A 16508-nucleotide genomic window follows, 5' to 3' on the forward strand; every position below is an offset into this window, starting at 1 on the left:
CATATGCATGTATTGTATTTATATTGACCTGACACAAAAATCCCGACACGGAATTCGAGCCCAAATGAAACATTGACAAGAAAAGTACCAAAATAGCCTCACCACCCATATGTTATGGGCTTTGGGCTTCATTCTTAGTTTTGTATCTGAAATAAAAATAAGGATTTTGTTATTTACACTCCCTCAATTGATATCGACATTTTCCTTTTCTGAATTTACTTAATTAACCTTTTTTTCCATTTCAAAATCCTGTGAATCCTAGGCTAATTGAAAAAGAGAAAAATAGTTGTTTGAAAGCTTTAAGTTAATTTTAGGATAATGATATTTAGATAACATTTTTTTGATAACATTTGAATATTGATTACGTGTCAATCTGTGATTGGTCAAAAATTACTTCACAATCAATAATAATAATCATAAACATTTTTATGGAGTAATTTTTGACCAATCACAGATTGACACGTAATCAATATTCAAATGTTGTCAAAAAAATGTTGTCTAAATATCATGATCCTTAATTTTATATGTAAGTCTCTTTTAACCTTTAAAGTACAAAAATATAATTTCAATTTATTAAATTTTAAAAAATTTCAATCTAACTTTATTAATTAAATAACTTCTTTTAAAATTTGGAACTTACTATTTAATAAATGAATATGACACGGGTTAAGTCAGACTCTAGGTATGTTATCTTTCTTATGGGTGTGTATTGAATTATACTTTTGAAGAATGAAAAAAAGTTATTTATTCAATTAATACGTTCTAATGATGTAATAAGTCATGTAGTATATGATTATGACATGAATTATTAAAGAAAACAAGAAAATACGCAAGTATACAAATAAATATTTTATAGCTTACAAATATTAAAAAATATTGTATACATTTAGATGAGTTAATTTTAAGATGAACTGTGAAAGATGTTAGCTTTTAGTAAAGTGTATAAATATGTAGTCTAAGTAATCTCACCAAACCTTTATTACTTACCTAAACTCTCTTTTGACACTTCATATGCAATACTTGATAATTCTTTTTATAAAAAAAAAAATATGGGATTTTTGTATTGAATTAAAAATTGTTCATAATAAATCTATCAACAGAAACAGGAAAGTATGAGAAGTTTGGTTATTAAAATTAAATCCATCGCTAAGGTGTTTTCCTGGAAATGGCCTGAATAATTTATAAAGAACAAACCCAAATGCCAAGAGCGTGAGCGAGAAGATGAGAAATCCACAAACCGAAACAGAAAAGTACGAGAAAACAAGGTTGTTTTAGTTTACCTTTGTCTCTGCTATGAAAAACTGACAGTAAAAATAAACAAGCTATGGACCACAGGAAGTAAAACAGTAATGAAGCATTCGCATTGGTAAATTACAGCATCGTTTGCAAGAATGTCTTTTTTCAAAATTTCAACCTATTGAAGCTTCTTTATTCCTGGAAATGATGGCAATATTGCAACAAGAGCGTCACCATATCCAACAGGATCTGTGAAAGAACAAAAATTAGAGTCACACACAACACAATACCAGTCAGAAAAATTAAATTAAATTGATCGGGGAAACTAACCTCCATCCTTTCGCAGTATCTTGATGACCTCTCCCGACACATCAGACTGCAAACATTGAGAGTCATAGCAATGATTAGTACTCATCAAATCATAAACATGAGAGTCACAGGATGACTTGGAAGAGAATCACGACACAAACCTCAATTGGCACCTGACCACCCAGTTGTTCAATGTAACAAATCACTTGCCCTTCCTCAACCCTTTGTTTCTGTTAATTGGCACAGTACTTCATGAGAACACCACGCCAAAAACAAAATTAAAAAAAACCAGTTTTTGTGATGTTGCCCTACAGGGAAACTGCTAGCCATGTTTTCAAAATATTGCAATTGTGTTGTGATCATAAATTTTACAGGTTGTATGTTTCTGGGTAGTCTCACATGGTGTATAACGAGATTTCCCGGATAAAAGGAAAAGAGAACAGATGTCAACAACTGTACCTCTTTACATGATGGTGGAGCACGCTTCCCTTTTATTGTTCGTGATCTCCTAAAGAAACCCACCTGCTTACGGTTTTAGAGAACATTATATAAGGTTTGTAAAATGTGAAGTACAAGTTTCAGATTCTTACCTTTGGGGACTGAATTATTACCAAGCCTTCATCAGCAGCTCTTTCAAGGAATTTCTGGATAGATCCTGGAGAGGATATCGGTTCTACCGGGCTTATAGGCTTTGAGATGGCCAGCGAAGTTGTAGAAACTGATCCGTTTGTTTTAGGCGTTTCTATGACATTATTTACACTTACAGAAGCAGGAATAGGAGGAGGTAGAGTTTTATTTTTTTTAGTCAAATCCCTCACTACATGCAGGTGAAACCCAGCAAGCTGATACCATTTGGAATTTGGGCAGATGACAACGAAGAGAAGAAACAACAATAAGAAGCAAGTCTATATCTAATGCAATTATGAGAGAGAATTCGAATAATATTGTGCTAATGAAAGGACATCTAAATTCAACTTCATTGTACTTACTTTTAATTCTAACTCCCCAATTGAACTTGAGTCACATAATTTTGTGACTAGGAATTCCACCTGCAAAGAATGTCCATACATATAGAGATACACGACTTCAAATTTTCCATTCATGAAGAATAAATGTAGAAAATAGACTTGTGCATTACGATGTGACAAATCTCTTTTGAAGTGTCATGAAAGACAAGTTTTTTCTAACCGGGAAAACTTCAGAAATAAAAGATTAAAATTATTATTTAACACTTCCAAGTATAGAAAATCATAGAAGTATCCACACAAATTTCTGTAATAAATGAAAGCCGGGATGTAGGTCAAGCCTCGGGAGCTAGGATGCTAAACATCTGATAGGTTCATAAGCTTGGACACAAACTGTACTTTTATTTTGACCTGTGCTTTGTCAGTTTAATCAGAAAAGAGCTTAAGGTCCAGAACCTAATGTAGAGCCACATTTCAAGCTAAGTACTGGCCAATTTTAGACTAAAATATACTGGCAGCATAGGCTACACAACACACCAGAGCACATAATAGTTTAGATACATAAAATGGTTTTATAAATATGGAACAGCTTACTCAAATATTGACTAAAACAAATAAGGTAACAGATGAAAGCAGCACAATGAAATCATCACAAATTTGGATCTGTTTTATAGATTATTCGCCCCTGAAAAAATGAAGAAACAAATAGATGAATAAACAATGGGATTTTCCAAGTACTAACCTCCTTAAAATTGGGAATAAGCTGACTTGTCAAATCTGAAGATTTAATCTCTTCAGAACCTTCTTCCGACCTTTTAATAACTGTGATGTAATCATTTAAAGTATGTCATAGAAGCCAGACAATGGTACAAATATCAAGTTAATAGTATTTGCCATCGTGAGAAACTTCAAATCAATAGTTTTATAGCTTTTACACAATAAGTAAAGTCAGAAAAGTGAATCAGATTACAAAATGTACAATCGTATGATTAAAAAAATCCTATAAAAGATACATTTATGAAAATTTTACAACAAAGAACAGTACAAATTCCTCCATAGTGTCCATATTCCTTGTATTTATATGATATGTAAGTACCCAAGCAGTTGGGGAACTCACCCAAAACCTAACTATTTAAGAAGGGGAGAACCAAATACTTAAATACTCCACCGAGTTTTCTAAACTACTCCATGTGGAACTTTGACACCCCATAATACCTAAGTTCCTATCAAAGTTGATGCTAATATAGTCTATAAACTGCGATAAGTGACATCAAAGTTGCCTTCTGTTTGTGCATCATAAGAGTGAAAGACTTTATCAACATCAATTTCTATGGCGGAGGGACTAATTTGATATAAACTCTTATGGAAGGTCAATTTGCTTTCACTTTGATCAAGAAATGGATGTCACATGCATCTTCGAGGACTAAAATAGAGTTAACTCTATTCTATATTACAAGCAGATTAATATTTTTAGTTGAAAGCAATAATAAATAAAGGAAACTCAACTTCAAGGTTTTTTTGTAATTGTAAAGCTCATGTATTTTCATAAAATAAATGTGTATGGGAGTAAATTATAATAGAATTTCAAGTATGAACTAAACTCTTGAACAGTCACACCTATATGATATGCACATAGTCTACTCATTCTTTAACTACTAAGAAAATTAAATACTAAACCTAAATTAAATATTTTCCACGCAAAATATTTTAAATTGTCAAGTATATAAGTAATTAAGTATGATCTATAGTTTCAATTCTAATAATATAATTTTTGAATTTATACAAACATATCAAATATGGCTTAATTACTTCTTTCCTCAAATAAAAAATAAATTAATAAAACACTTATTTGTTATGCAATCTATTTAAATATAAGGTTTTTTCATATAATGAAGTTGTCATCAACCAATTATTTCAAAAGCATAAGCTTTAGATTGAAGTACAAGAATGGCTTTATATCCATCACATCCTCCCACCCAAGAGTCTCCTTTGAACACTTGTCAATGCAAAGACTCATAGTGTGCTAACATTAAACTTTTTTTAGAAGAACTGGAGGAGCAGCTAAGATTGAACTCTAAACCACTTGCAACATAGGCTTTAATACCATGTCTTGAAACAACTACCCTAAAAGCTTAAGCATCTGGGTTAAAACACATGAATGATTCTTTGTCAAAACAGAAATAACAAGATCTGAATGTGTGTGTTATATCATGCACACATAGTATGACATCAATATGCAAGCCAAAACTCGCTAGATTACTAACAGAAACCTAAATTGGACAGAGATAATGCATTTGATCCACTAGAAATCATTGATGGTAAGAAATTTAATAGGCTTTGAATTGAGAAATAAAGTAATGACGGTTTTTATATAGCCTATATGACAAAAAGTATGTACAAAATCGAAGAATAGAAGAACTTACTCTGGATCTCTGCCGATGGGTCATTGGATGATGCTAAAAGCCTATCTGCCTGTCGTGACATAACCAAACCAGTGTACTGCAATGACTGCCTTCTCCAGCTTCTTGTTCTAACTTGTTTTGAAAGGCCAACATTTTTTCCACTAAAGTGCAAGTTCAATACTTTAATATTTGGGCTACCTAAGCTACCTGTGATAGAATTTATGACATGATAACCACTTTCTCCGGGGGTAAATAACCATTTGGTAGTCTTGAAAGAAACACCAAACTCTTTCATGATTTGAATACTAAGTATCCAACATGTCAAGACAACAGAAATGATTGAAGAATAATGGAAAAGTTTCTTTGAAATGGTAAAAAAAAAATTGTCAAATGTACATGTAACTGATGCTCCGATTAATAGGAAAAAAATCACAATAAAAAATACATTGATGAAATCAAAGAGAAAAATAATAAAGAAGAAACAAAATAATAGAAATTTCTAATAGATTCCTACACTATATAATGGAACTTCGGCAAAGATTACAAAGAACAGAGCACAATAGACATGATCTTGGGCTGAAAAAGTACCATTTTCAACACTCAATCGTGATTATATTTTACACATAAAACTGCTAGAGGGGGAGACATGTATTCTTTTCATTCACACTCGTTGTGACCTATGTTTGTTTCTCAGAAATCATTCATAGTTATGTCAATTTATTCTAGTAGTAGCCCATCTTTGAGGCTTAGAACAGCAAGCCCATACATAATCCTCACTTGAAGGAACACCAGTTAACCAGTAGGCTCACAAATTAAAGGACAAGATGAAATAGCTGCCACAATCTGTACAAAGAAGTTTCGGACTATTGTAGTGTCACCAGCTCAGGAAAATATCTAAGGTTCAGTCATGAAATTAAAACGCCAAGCAGTTTCACTGCCCTCATACACTGTACAAATTGTATAAATCAAGGCACCTTTTTCCTATTCCAAGAATACTAAAAAAACAGAGTTTTGTTGTCAGGGCTAACTTAATCCAACTGTTTTTTCAAATATCCTCTCGGTCTAAAACATAAGCAAACCTAACGAGTGCAGGCCTCGAATATAAGCAAATCTCAACTAATTTTACCTCTTTTAATGAGACTATTTCTAAGATGCCTTCATTTAATTGAGAATAATAACTCTTCTATTCTTGGTATCAAGTTTTACAAAGTTTAGATTACGAAAAATATCACTTTCGTAAATGAAACAATATCAATTAAATACTACTAACATCATTTCTTAACTGATGTGAATTACATTTTCTTGGCTTATACATTGAAACCGGAGGTAATATATCTTACAATGGACATGAACAAAACAAACTCAAAAAGCAAGAACCCATAAACAGAGTTTCAGAGACAAGTACAATATTTGGTTCAAAAAATCATTACAAAATTACAACTCAAAGAGGCTGTTTACGAAATATTAACATTGTACAAAATAATTGAAACGACATCATAGTGAAGGCTGCAGCAATTACGAATTTATAAACAATCCGATACACATAGCATTGAGAAGTCGGTACCATACGCTTGACCCATCAGATTAAAAATACAGCAGATTCTCAGTACTCAGTACAAAGCAAATATAACATCAATAAACGAGCATCGACCATGTTACCGAAAACTTCGTCTCAAATATAAAAATCACATTCCACTTTCGTTTCCAACCCCTCTCACGATATTGCAAAACAATCACAAGAAAAAACATAAAATCATGGAAAAGGCCTCTCTTTGAAGTAGCAATTGTAATCTGTAATGGAATGGATAGAAAATAAAGAGAAGGAAAACTCACATGAAGCCATTGGAAGCGTGGAGCGGAAAGTGTCTGGAAAAAGGGTAAAAGGGTTGGGAAGTAGAGAAGGTGAAAAAGAGAAGAGAAAATTGTTGTGTCACTTGAAAGTTGAGAGAGAGTGAAAGCAAATAAGACTACAAAAGAATGAGAAGAGAATAGAGACACCAACATGAACAACAACACCAATTACAACATGGAATGAACGAGGATTGACGGTTACAGCTGGATTTTTTTAAGGATGCTATTTCTATTTCCGTTTCTATTAATTAAACTTAGATTTTCTCCTAAAATATAAAACTATTTATATCTTTTTTTACTCAAATAAACCTATTTATTTATCAAGCTAGAACAATTTATTATTTAAGTTGAGAATTATTAATTTATTATTTGGCTGGCCTGGAGTGAATTTCTGGCCTGATTTTGCTGAGTTTAAGTCTGATTTTTTCAATATTTTTGAAAATTAGAAAAAAAAAAAAGGAAGAAAAGAAATTCGAATGATAGTGTTTAACACGTGAGTAATAAATAGGTTTAATTTAAAAATTAAAATTAAAACGAGTTTATTTGGGTAATTTTTTTTCGTGAATATACATTTTAAGAAAAAATTGAAAACTTGATCCGTTATTAACTAACGTATCTCCACTTTTAATGTGATATTGATTCATTTATTATTTATTAATTGATTATGAGTTTTCATTTAACCTTTCTTGCTTACATTAATTCTTGAGAATTCAGTTTAATGAGACCGACCTCACTTTGGTGGTATTTTTCTTTAAATTGTATTAAAAAATTATTTTAAAATAAAATATTTTTTTCTTCAGCACATTTAATATCTTATTACACTTCAGTTTTAGATTGATAACTTTAGTCATGATACTACAGTGAAATGATTTTGAATTAAATATAAAATGATAATTTTAATTACTTATTCAAATAATTAATTGTTGGGATTCTTTTACCGTTTATGTTATGAATAAATAAATAATTATTTGAATAACTATAAAATTAGTATAAGAAAATGTAATTCGCTAACATTTGAAATTTAAATTTTTCATAACTGAAATAAATGTTAAATATTAAAACATATATTCCTAAATTATAATTTTCAATACCCGTTTAGGCCATCAGAATTCTTTCTCCTCTCTCGCATCTAAATATTTTGCTTAATGGTAATAATTTCTGTCCATATTATATAATTGTTTTCTTAATTTTAATTTCCTTAGTTTTAATTATCCATAATTTTAATTTTTTAATTTCTTTTACACAACTTTTACTACAAGAAAAAATAGATTTATAAATCTCTATATGTGTGATTATAAATTCTCTAAACATTAAGAAAATTTAGATTAGGGAATAATTAATAGAGTTGTCTTTGAATAGATACTTGAAAACTTTGTGAGTCTGTCTTCCATGAAAGAATTTTCCATCATTTGCAGAAGAACCAATGGTTGATGTAGAAACTTGGATTAATAGACATTGATTATGATGTTTTAAAATATCTAAAACTTAAATAAATAATTAATTACACCAAATTTTCCGATAAAGAATTTGTACTCTTTATATAGTTATAAAATAAAAATCATCGGCACCATATAAATAATTTTTAGTTTTTTCAATAATTTAAAGAACATATGTATCAATTAACTAAAAGTTTAATATCATCAAGTAAATTAATTATTAAATTCTTAAATTGTTGTAATGCTAATATAAATGGTGAAGAACAATGCCAATGCTGCCTTGTAGTTAAGGCATAATGTTTTGTACTTCAAGATCATAAATACAATATTATTATAGACTCTAAATATTAGTCTAAATTTTATATTGATTAAAAATATTACAAAAAGTTGAATATAAATCAAATAATAAAACTAATAAATTTATTTTTTTACAGTTTTAAATTAGAGATAATATTATTCTATCATATATGTTAGATATAAATTAGAGATAATGTCAATTTCTTATCTAAGTTTCGTGCAAATATTATACATGAATGTCGAACTATTTAACCATAAAATTTTCATAGTTTAATAAACTTAAATATTTTTATGTAAAATGATAGGACGTTTAGTAAAAAACTTAAATTATAGGTCAATATATATAAAATTTAAATTATAGATTTAACCACTTTTAATTATTGTTTCATATATATGCATCTACATTTGTTCTATTTTACTTTATCTTATTATTATTTTTGTGTCATTATACATTAACTCAGGAAAATTCTCAAGAGACTAGAGAGTATCATGTTTTATGACGTGTTACCTCTTTTTTACTTTTTCTAGTTCATGTGATAGATATACAAAGAAAAAAATAATGCAATAGCAAGTAAATAATATATAAAAGGAAACAGCTGATAAAAAAGATATAAAAGGAAAATGAGTATGGATGAATTATTATAACATTTTCCAATAAATAATACTAGTTTATTTTAAATAGTATTGAAAAAACATACAATGTAAGTGCATATAAACATTAAAATAATAAAAAAATTAATGATAAAAATATGAGTATATTTTAGTAAAAACAAAATAAGTGCAGATAAATTATTTACTCCATTTGAAAGGTAGTGGTGTCATTTTATTTTATCAAAAATATAAAAAAAAAAAACGGCTATTGTCTGTAAGAAGAAATAACAACATAAATAAATAGAATAAACATGAGTGCATATATTAAGAGTTATATGAATTTTTAAATTTATAGTTTAGGTATTATACTAACTATTATTTTAATCATTTTACTAAATACTTTATCATTTTATTTCAGATTACCTGAACATTTCGAGAACCTTCCCTACGTATAGCAAAGTTTATGTAGAAATAAAACACGAGATTATAAACACCTACCTTTAGCAACAAAATATTTTGAATAGAGAATTCAACAATAAATAAGTCTAATGCAACAAATATATGGTCACTTTAGTTTTACATATATCCTTCGTAAATGTGTCGGACGATCAATTAATCATAAATTCATTTCAAAATTTATAGTATAAGTATGAGATAAGAAAATAAATAATTATATTTATTATAAATTTAAAATATTATATTGAATAAATTACTGATTTAAACGTTGAACTGCCCACACAATTTAAAATAATTTAAAATTGAAACACTAAATTCTAAAAAAAACTTAACTAAATACTTGAGACAATACAAGATAACTTAGAAAAAAATGTAAAAAAGTATTTGGTTATGATTTCCAACCCCACACCCTGAACAATAAATATTAATTAATATTAATTTTAATGTAAAACTATTTTGCACTTATATCATCATAATTTAGATCATTCGGAGCTTTTGTATGTTTTTCCAAGATATTGTGTCAGATTTGAACTCTTTTTTCCCCAAAAACAAAATCTAATTTTATTTTTCTCATGGCATTGGATTATTTAATTTGTCCTTTTCCTTATTAACTTCGAACACTTCTTTATTAAAAAGGTAAGAAAATGATATTTTACTGCTTTTTCAAGGAACAACTCAAATTATTTTTAAATTGTTTAATTTAAATACAATTATTGAACATGAGCATTACTCAATGCAATGTTTATCATATACTAATGAAATTGGCTCATCTATTACCAAATTAAGAACTATGTTGACAAGTGTTGCAAATCACTAAAACAAACACTATGAAGGGCTATTCAAACTGCTTTTAATCCAACCGTGAACGCCATTTGATAATTTCAATGTGTTCTTCAAAATGAAAGAAATCACCAAACCGCCATTTTTACTCTATTACTAGCAGAATACACCATCTAGCATCATTTCAACTGTAGCAATACCATTTCCATGTACATTCTACCTATTAAACATCCCATTTTAGGAAAACCATCGTAAATCATCACCGATTATATTGGTTGAAGCATTACTTCAAAATAGAGTTTTCACTTCAATATCCTTTTCTGCTCCGGCTACCAGGACTTGCTACCTTCCTTGAACCGGACGATTCAGGTGAACCGTGCAAGTTTCTCAGACCAGGAGAGGAACCTCCTCGGTGTGTAGGAGATGCAACTTGACGAGGAGATCCAGTACCTGCTTCGCTCCCTCTATTATATGACTCAGCCTCCAGACTTTTGGCTTCTTCACTCAGAACTGATAGCTGTCATCATATACAACACATATGTGTAAGAAATTATTAGAATGATTAGACAAATGTTGGAATGGTCCTGGTGGACAAACAAGGGCAAGTTAGTTGTCAATCCAAATTAGGGCATTCTGTGAATAAGTTCAAAAAAAAGGTTGACTTTCACAGAAAATCAGGCAAAAAGGATTTGAAATATGTAACTTTTACAAGATAGTAATACGGTCAGTGAAAAACTATCATGATGCAACTTTAATTTCGATAAATACCCGAATTTGATTATCTCTCAGTCGATCTTGAAGCGCACTTATAGCAGGACTTAAACTGTAAAGTTAGAAAGTAGTAAATTGTTATTGGAGAAGTAGAAGAAAATAAGGAGGAACTAGAAAATGGACATTTTGCTCTTACCAGTATTCAATAAACTTGCACAAGGAAGCCTGATAAGTAGAAGTGTGGTGTATAAAAGTCAGAGGATGCATTTTCCCATCCCTGCAGAGTACAAACAAAGGGTGTGTCGGAAATTAAAGACAGTACAAAAAGGATGACATAATTAAAGCAAATAAACAAAGAAAATTAAAGACAGTTCGTTAAAGTATCAAGAATGAGAATATATATTTTATCAAATTATCACCTCGTATTTTGTGAGATGGCTTCATTATATGCACTTCGCTCCTCTTCAAATAGTACATGTTGCAGATCTGCGTATGATGATAATGGCGAATCAAGGTTGATAAAAGACAAGGCTGGGACAACATGGAGGGGAACTTCTTTTCTTACGTTTTGTACACCTCTGAAACCAATAAAATCCATTTTAAAAACCAAGACTGGGAAACTATCTTGTCAACCTCAAATGATTAAGCATGGCTTACCTGACCGATAATAATACAAAGAATGCAGAAAACGGTGCTATTGTTTTATGGTAAAGAGTTGCTCTACAGTTACTTCATAGCTTCCGTTTATCGTTCAACCAACCGCCAAGATTGAGAATCATCCACATAATGGATGCCTATCTCTGCCTCCGGTGTGATTATATTTATTGATAGAAAATTCATGGTGTAACAAGTTATTGAGGCCAATCATACACACTTGGAACAAAGTGTCAAGGAAAGCCTAGATAACCAAATGGGAATTATCCCTGAGAAGAATTAGAGGAAATGTTTTTATTACAGGCTATGATTTATGTGCCCAAGCAAACCAACTATTGTTCAGGACATCAATGGATACTGGGGTGTCCCCTTTTACTTTCTGTTTTTCTTTATTGGCAAATACCTAGCACATATCTTTGATCTTATCAAATCACCTACGGTTTGATACTTTAGATACACCATGTTCCCTTATGGATCAAGAGGACACACAGAATCCGAATACCAAAAGTAGGCCTAAACTGTACGTTGATAAATAATAATGATATTAGCGGTGCATTACGCACTTATCAATATTATATACCTCATGTCCAAATTCGAACGATGCATGGCCTCTTGCATACTATCTGACATATCCATGGGATCAACATCAACTATGTTAGTATCTGAATTGTTGGGATGGTAGTTGGCATCAGCATTAGCAAAGAAATTCCCCAAGTCTGATCTCCCACCGTCCTAGCAAAAGTATATAATCGTATAAGTCTTAAAGAAAGGAACACAATGCAGAATTTTAATCCAGTATAGAAGAAAAACTAGTTTTATCGATAAAACTGCAAGGGACTGAATTCATTTTCCATAATGTGAATATGGAGAATTTATGTTTTATCTTATACCCTCATCTTGCCATATCAACAAATGGTATACACAAAATCCAGAGTCGTAATAGGAAACTTCAAGTAAAACCAGTTTCAGAAAAGAAATGCAGATTGGATACACGCCAAGGGTGGTTCTATGATAAACTACAATATTGAGTGCTTAATCATGCACAAAACAACAGTATTCTTGTAGTCCCAGAGACAAAAGTCTCCAACAGAGAGTGCTCTCTTCTCGCAAGCTGCAAATGATAATATACTTCCTTAATTACACACCCCACTATTACTAGATATAATCCTAATACGTAACTGACAAATGTTAATTTCTATGAATACCAATCACTATGCAGTTTCCCATAGAGAACTAATGCAGAATTACTAATACAAGATGTTATTTTATATCCCATGCATACATACTCCGAATACCATCTGCCTCCAACCCATCCGTTCACTCTAATATTTTCTATGAATAACAGAAATCATGCAATTTCTAATACAGAACCAATGCAGAATTACTGCTACGTATATTCCTAAAAATAACTGACTCCAATCCATCAATGGATCCTACTACCCATTTGGTCCCAGTTCCAAACACTGAATCCAATAGCTTCATTTCATATTCTGAAAAGAAGACGGGATTCTAAAGCTCGTTCAAGTATCTTGCATTTAAAACTTTGTCATGATATGAATACACCATAAAAACACCACTGGAGGTGGACACTAGAAACAATCTGTCGTGATGAATTTTAACATTGAAAAAAAAAGAACTATCAAAATCATCTAGAGATTTGTTTGAAATTACGACTGGAAAGCAGAAAATAAACAGAACTATATTTTAATAAAGAAACACCCCTCTAACAATTTCTGTAAGCTGCATCATCTTTCATTAATTTTACATTCAAGCATAATAAGCATTCTACATACCATTGTGTATTCTACGGCCAACCAACAGCACAACATACCAAATTTTAAATCACCCAGAGGTATAAAAAATTATACCTTACTACCACCGCTACTTGCTGAATCACCAGTGTCCTGCACAGAGCTCTCTGCCTTGAAGTAACCAGGTCTTATTGATAAATTCTCTGAGGAACTTGGCGATGAATCGATATCAATAATAGGGCTTCTATTTACAGGAGACAAAGGTATAGGTCTTGATGAGTGATTCTGCCTCCCATCAGATGACTGGAAAGCAATTACTTGAATTCTTCCAACCTGAACACAGCCCGGAGGTATTTGACGATAAACTTAAAGAAAAATTAGAATTGAAGAATCTTTTGGCCAAGCATTGAAGACAAACCTTGTTTACATCTTCACTGAAACAGGAAAAAATCAAGCCAATAAACCCAGTGTCAAGAAGCTGATACATTGCCTGGGTGTTTACATCAACATGGGAAGGGAGAACTGTAATGTGCGGGTGTGAATGGTACCAACCAATAACCCTTGTCGTAGTTCCAGTGGCTACGGTCATTCGATCAGCGAGGGCAGTTGCAGCGGCCAAGAGCTCAGGGTCGCTTTCCACTCGATCCTTTCGCCGATCAGACCTCTTCTGAGGAGACGCCCCCCAGATCAATGCAGTCTCGTTCCCGTTTTTCGAATGCTGAATCAACCCAATCCATCACAATCATTAATCGAACCTGGTACTTTGTCTGCGTTTCTTCAATTGACTCGATAACATAGAAAGAAATGTTAGGTCAGATTACCTGAATGTCCCCAAAAAGAAGACCCATAACCTCTTCGGTTTCAGTGGACAATGCATGAGTGAGGCAACTTAACCACACTTCTTCCGACATTTTCACGCTCGTCAGAGACATTTTTCGATTCAATCGATTGTTTCTTCTTCTCTTCGACACTCGTAGACCTACCGGTTCCAAATTCCTCTCTCTTCTTTCTTTATCTTTCTTCTCCGCCCAACAAAACCTCACCCACAACTCCAAAAACACGAACTTCAGCTTCTCTTCCTCTTCCTCTTCTTCTTTCTTCTTCTTTCTTCTTCTTTCTTGATTATTAAACAGAAACTCTTCTCTTTTATTACACTGCATACCCTAATGTCACTCTCATTCACCAAATGCAAATTTAGTTTCATTTAGGAAAATAAATTATCACAGTAAAACAATTTTTCACACTGATCAATTAAGAATCATACAATTTAGTAATGTAATTATCTAAGACACTTTTCATACTGATACAGTATTATTAGTCATGTAAAAATATTTCAAATTGACTGTTTTTCTTTTTCTTTCTAATTTTTCTTAAATTATTTATCTTTCAACTTCACCAGAACAATTATTTATTAAAAGAGTAACTCGTTTCATTAAAATAAAGGAATACATAAATAGTCTTATATAAAATAATAATTATATAAATATTTATTTTAATTTATTACGCTTATTATATACCGTCTTTAATAATTGTCACGTATGTTTATAAAAAAAGTAGTATTAATATATAATTAATTTAAAATAAATTATTAAATACTTAAATTTAAAAAAAGAAAACAAAAAACGTTATGCAACCACTAAATAAATCATGTGGCAATGGATTGAGTTGATTGTTTAACATGTATGATTGAGGAACTTAATGAAAAAAAATTGTACTGTACCTTAGATTTGATAATTGAGTTGTGAAATTGAGAAATTTACGAATGAAAGAGTATTTTAGTTTTTAATTAATCTATTTTGATTGATCTAGCTTATTTGTTGGTGGATTATTTAAGTGTGTTTATAAAATGACACTAATGAGCGTATAATATGTTTAGTATGGTAGAATTTCATCAAAGTTAGGTGAGTTTGATTCAATTGGTATTTTATGGTGTTTTGATCTTGTGACTATGAATTTTGATGTTTGTTAATGTAGTGTATAATATGTTTAGTATGGTAGAATTTCATTAAAGTTAGGTGAGTTTGATTCAATTGGTATTTTATTGTGTTTTGATCTTATGAGTATGAGTTTTGATGCTTGTTACATAGACGTAAGATAATGGGAGCAAAGCAAAACCACAACAGATCAGGCCAAACGAGCAAAACTTTTATAGAATTGTCTCGACGGAGAGCGAGGCTGGACAACCTAACCTGGTAATCAGTCTTCTCAAAGCAAGGATTAATGTAAGTATTGATTAAGAGTAATGGGTTGAGGTTGGCCTGAAATTAAGGTTTCACTAATATCAAACTCATAAAAAACTATAAATATTTACTATGCATTTAAGACTATTGCTTTCATTTAGGGATGACAAAAAAATTCGCGGGCACGGGTATCCGCAGGTTACTACCCGTGGATATTTGCTGTAACGCCCCGACAACTTACATAGACTGTTGACTGCCCCCACACATCACCACGAGACTTTCCAGTGTGCTTTGTCCTCACTCGCACACTTTCCGGAAAAACTTCCTGGAAGGTCACCCATCCCATAATTTCTCCAGGCTAAGCACGCTTGACCATGGAGTTCTTATGGGTTAGGCTACCGAAAAGTAAATGCATTTTGGTGATATGAGTAGCCAAATCAATTCCTTTAAGCTATCCTTCAACTGTATAGTCCCATACCTATACAGTCTCCAGATCCCTCTCATTCCGGTGTATGTTCGATTCGTCCATGTGCCCCTTCCACTATAAGCCTGTCAGGAGCCGCTCCTTGTCCGTGCGTCTTGCACCAGCGATCACTCCCCGCCCTCTTAGTGCCCGGGCGTCACATTTGCTACCTGCAAGTAACAGGTAGCGGATATTTTAATGCCCGCTTCTAAACGGGTCAGGTACGGGTAGTATACTACTCGACCCGCAGATACCCGTTACCTGCAAAAAAATAATAATAAAAATTAATTTATATATATTTTAATTAAATTTAATTAAAAATAAAATAAAATTATATTTTATTAGGTTAAATTTAATTAAAATTAAATTTTAATTTATATTATATTATATTATGTTTTATATATATATATATATATATATATATAT

General features: G+C 31.3%; 2 protein-coding genes across 2 annotated transcripts; both read right to left on the bottom strand.

Moving 5' to 3' along the window:
- Window positions 1-1210: 1210 nt before the first annotated feature.
- LOC106759814 (biotin carboxyl carrier protein of acetyl-CoA carboxylase) lies at window positions 1211-6950 on the bottom strand. Its single transcript, XM_014643161.2, has 9 exons — window positions 6746-6950; window positions 4934-5119; window positions 3253-3332; window positions 2535-2594; window positions 2136-2387; window positions 2005-2067; window positions 1707-1775; window positions 1567-1612; window positions 1211-1485 (listed from the first exon to the last, which is right to left on the bottom strand). The coding sequence occupies exons 1-9, from the start codon at window positions 6753-6755 to the stop codon at window positions 1415-1417; spliced, it is 837 nt and encodes a 278-aa protein (XP_014498647.1). The 5' UTR covers window positions 6756-6950; the 3' UTR covers window positions 1211-1414.
- A 3341-nt stretch (window positions 6951-10291) lies between these two features.
- On the bottom strand, window positions 10292-14585 carry LOC106759759 (lys-63-specific deubiquitinase BRCC36). The gene is made up of 8 exons (XM_014643091.2): window positions 14261-14585; window positions 13858-14157; window positions 13557-13772; window positions 12269-12420; window positions 11454-11612; window positions 11231-11311; window positions 11092-11146; window positions 10292-10840 (listed from the first exon to the last, which is right to left on the bottom strand). The coding sequence occupies exons 1-8, from the start codon at window positions 14369-14371 to the stop codon at window positions 10631-10633; spliced, it is 1284 nt and encodes a 427-aa protein (XP_014498577.1). The 5' UTR covers window positions 14372-14585; the 3' UTR covers window positions 10292-10630.
- Window positions 14586-16508: the final 1923 nt, after the last annotated feature.

This window comes from Vigna radiata, chromosome 5 (assembly GCF_000741045.1).
Source record: "Vigna radiata var. radiata cultivar VC1973A chromosome 5, Vradiata_ver6, whole genome shotgun sequence".
In the NCBI taxonomy this organism is placed as follows: domain Eukaryota; kingdom Viridiplantae; phylum Streptophyta; class Magnoliopsida; order Fabales; family Fabaceae; genus Vigna; species Vigna radiata.

Excerpts from the sequence above, each read along its gene's own strand:
- LOC106759759 (XM_014643091.2), bottom strand. The coding sequence starts at position 14,371 with ATGTCTCTGACGAGCGTGAAAATGTCGGAAGAAGTGTGGTTAAGTTGC. Across the intron at positions 14,158-14,260 it reads TTCTTTTTGGGGACATTCAG|CATTCGAAAAACGGGAACGA; the intron begins GTAATCTGACCT and ends GGGTTGATTCAG. Across the intron at positions 11,147-11,230 it reads TGCAAGTTTATTGAATACTG|TTTAAGTCCTGCTATAAGTG; the intron begins GTAAGAGCAAAA and ends CTAACTTTACAG.
- LOC106759814 (XM_014643161.2), bottom strand. Across the intron at positions 3,333-4,933 it reads CCCATCGGCAGAGATCCAGA|TTATTAAAAGGTCGGAAGAA; the intron begins GTAAGTTCTTCT and ends ATTACATCACAG. Across the intron at positions 2,068-2,135 it reads TAATAATTCAGTCCCCAAAG|GTGGGTTTCTTTAGGAGATC; the intron begins GTAAGAATCTGA and ends AACCGTAAGCAG.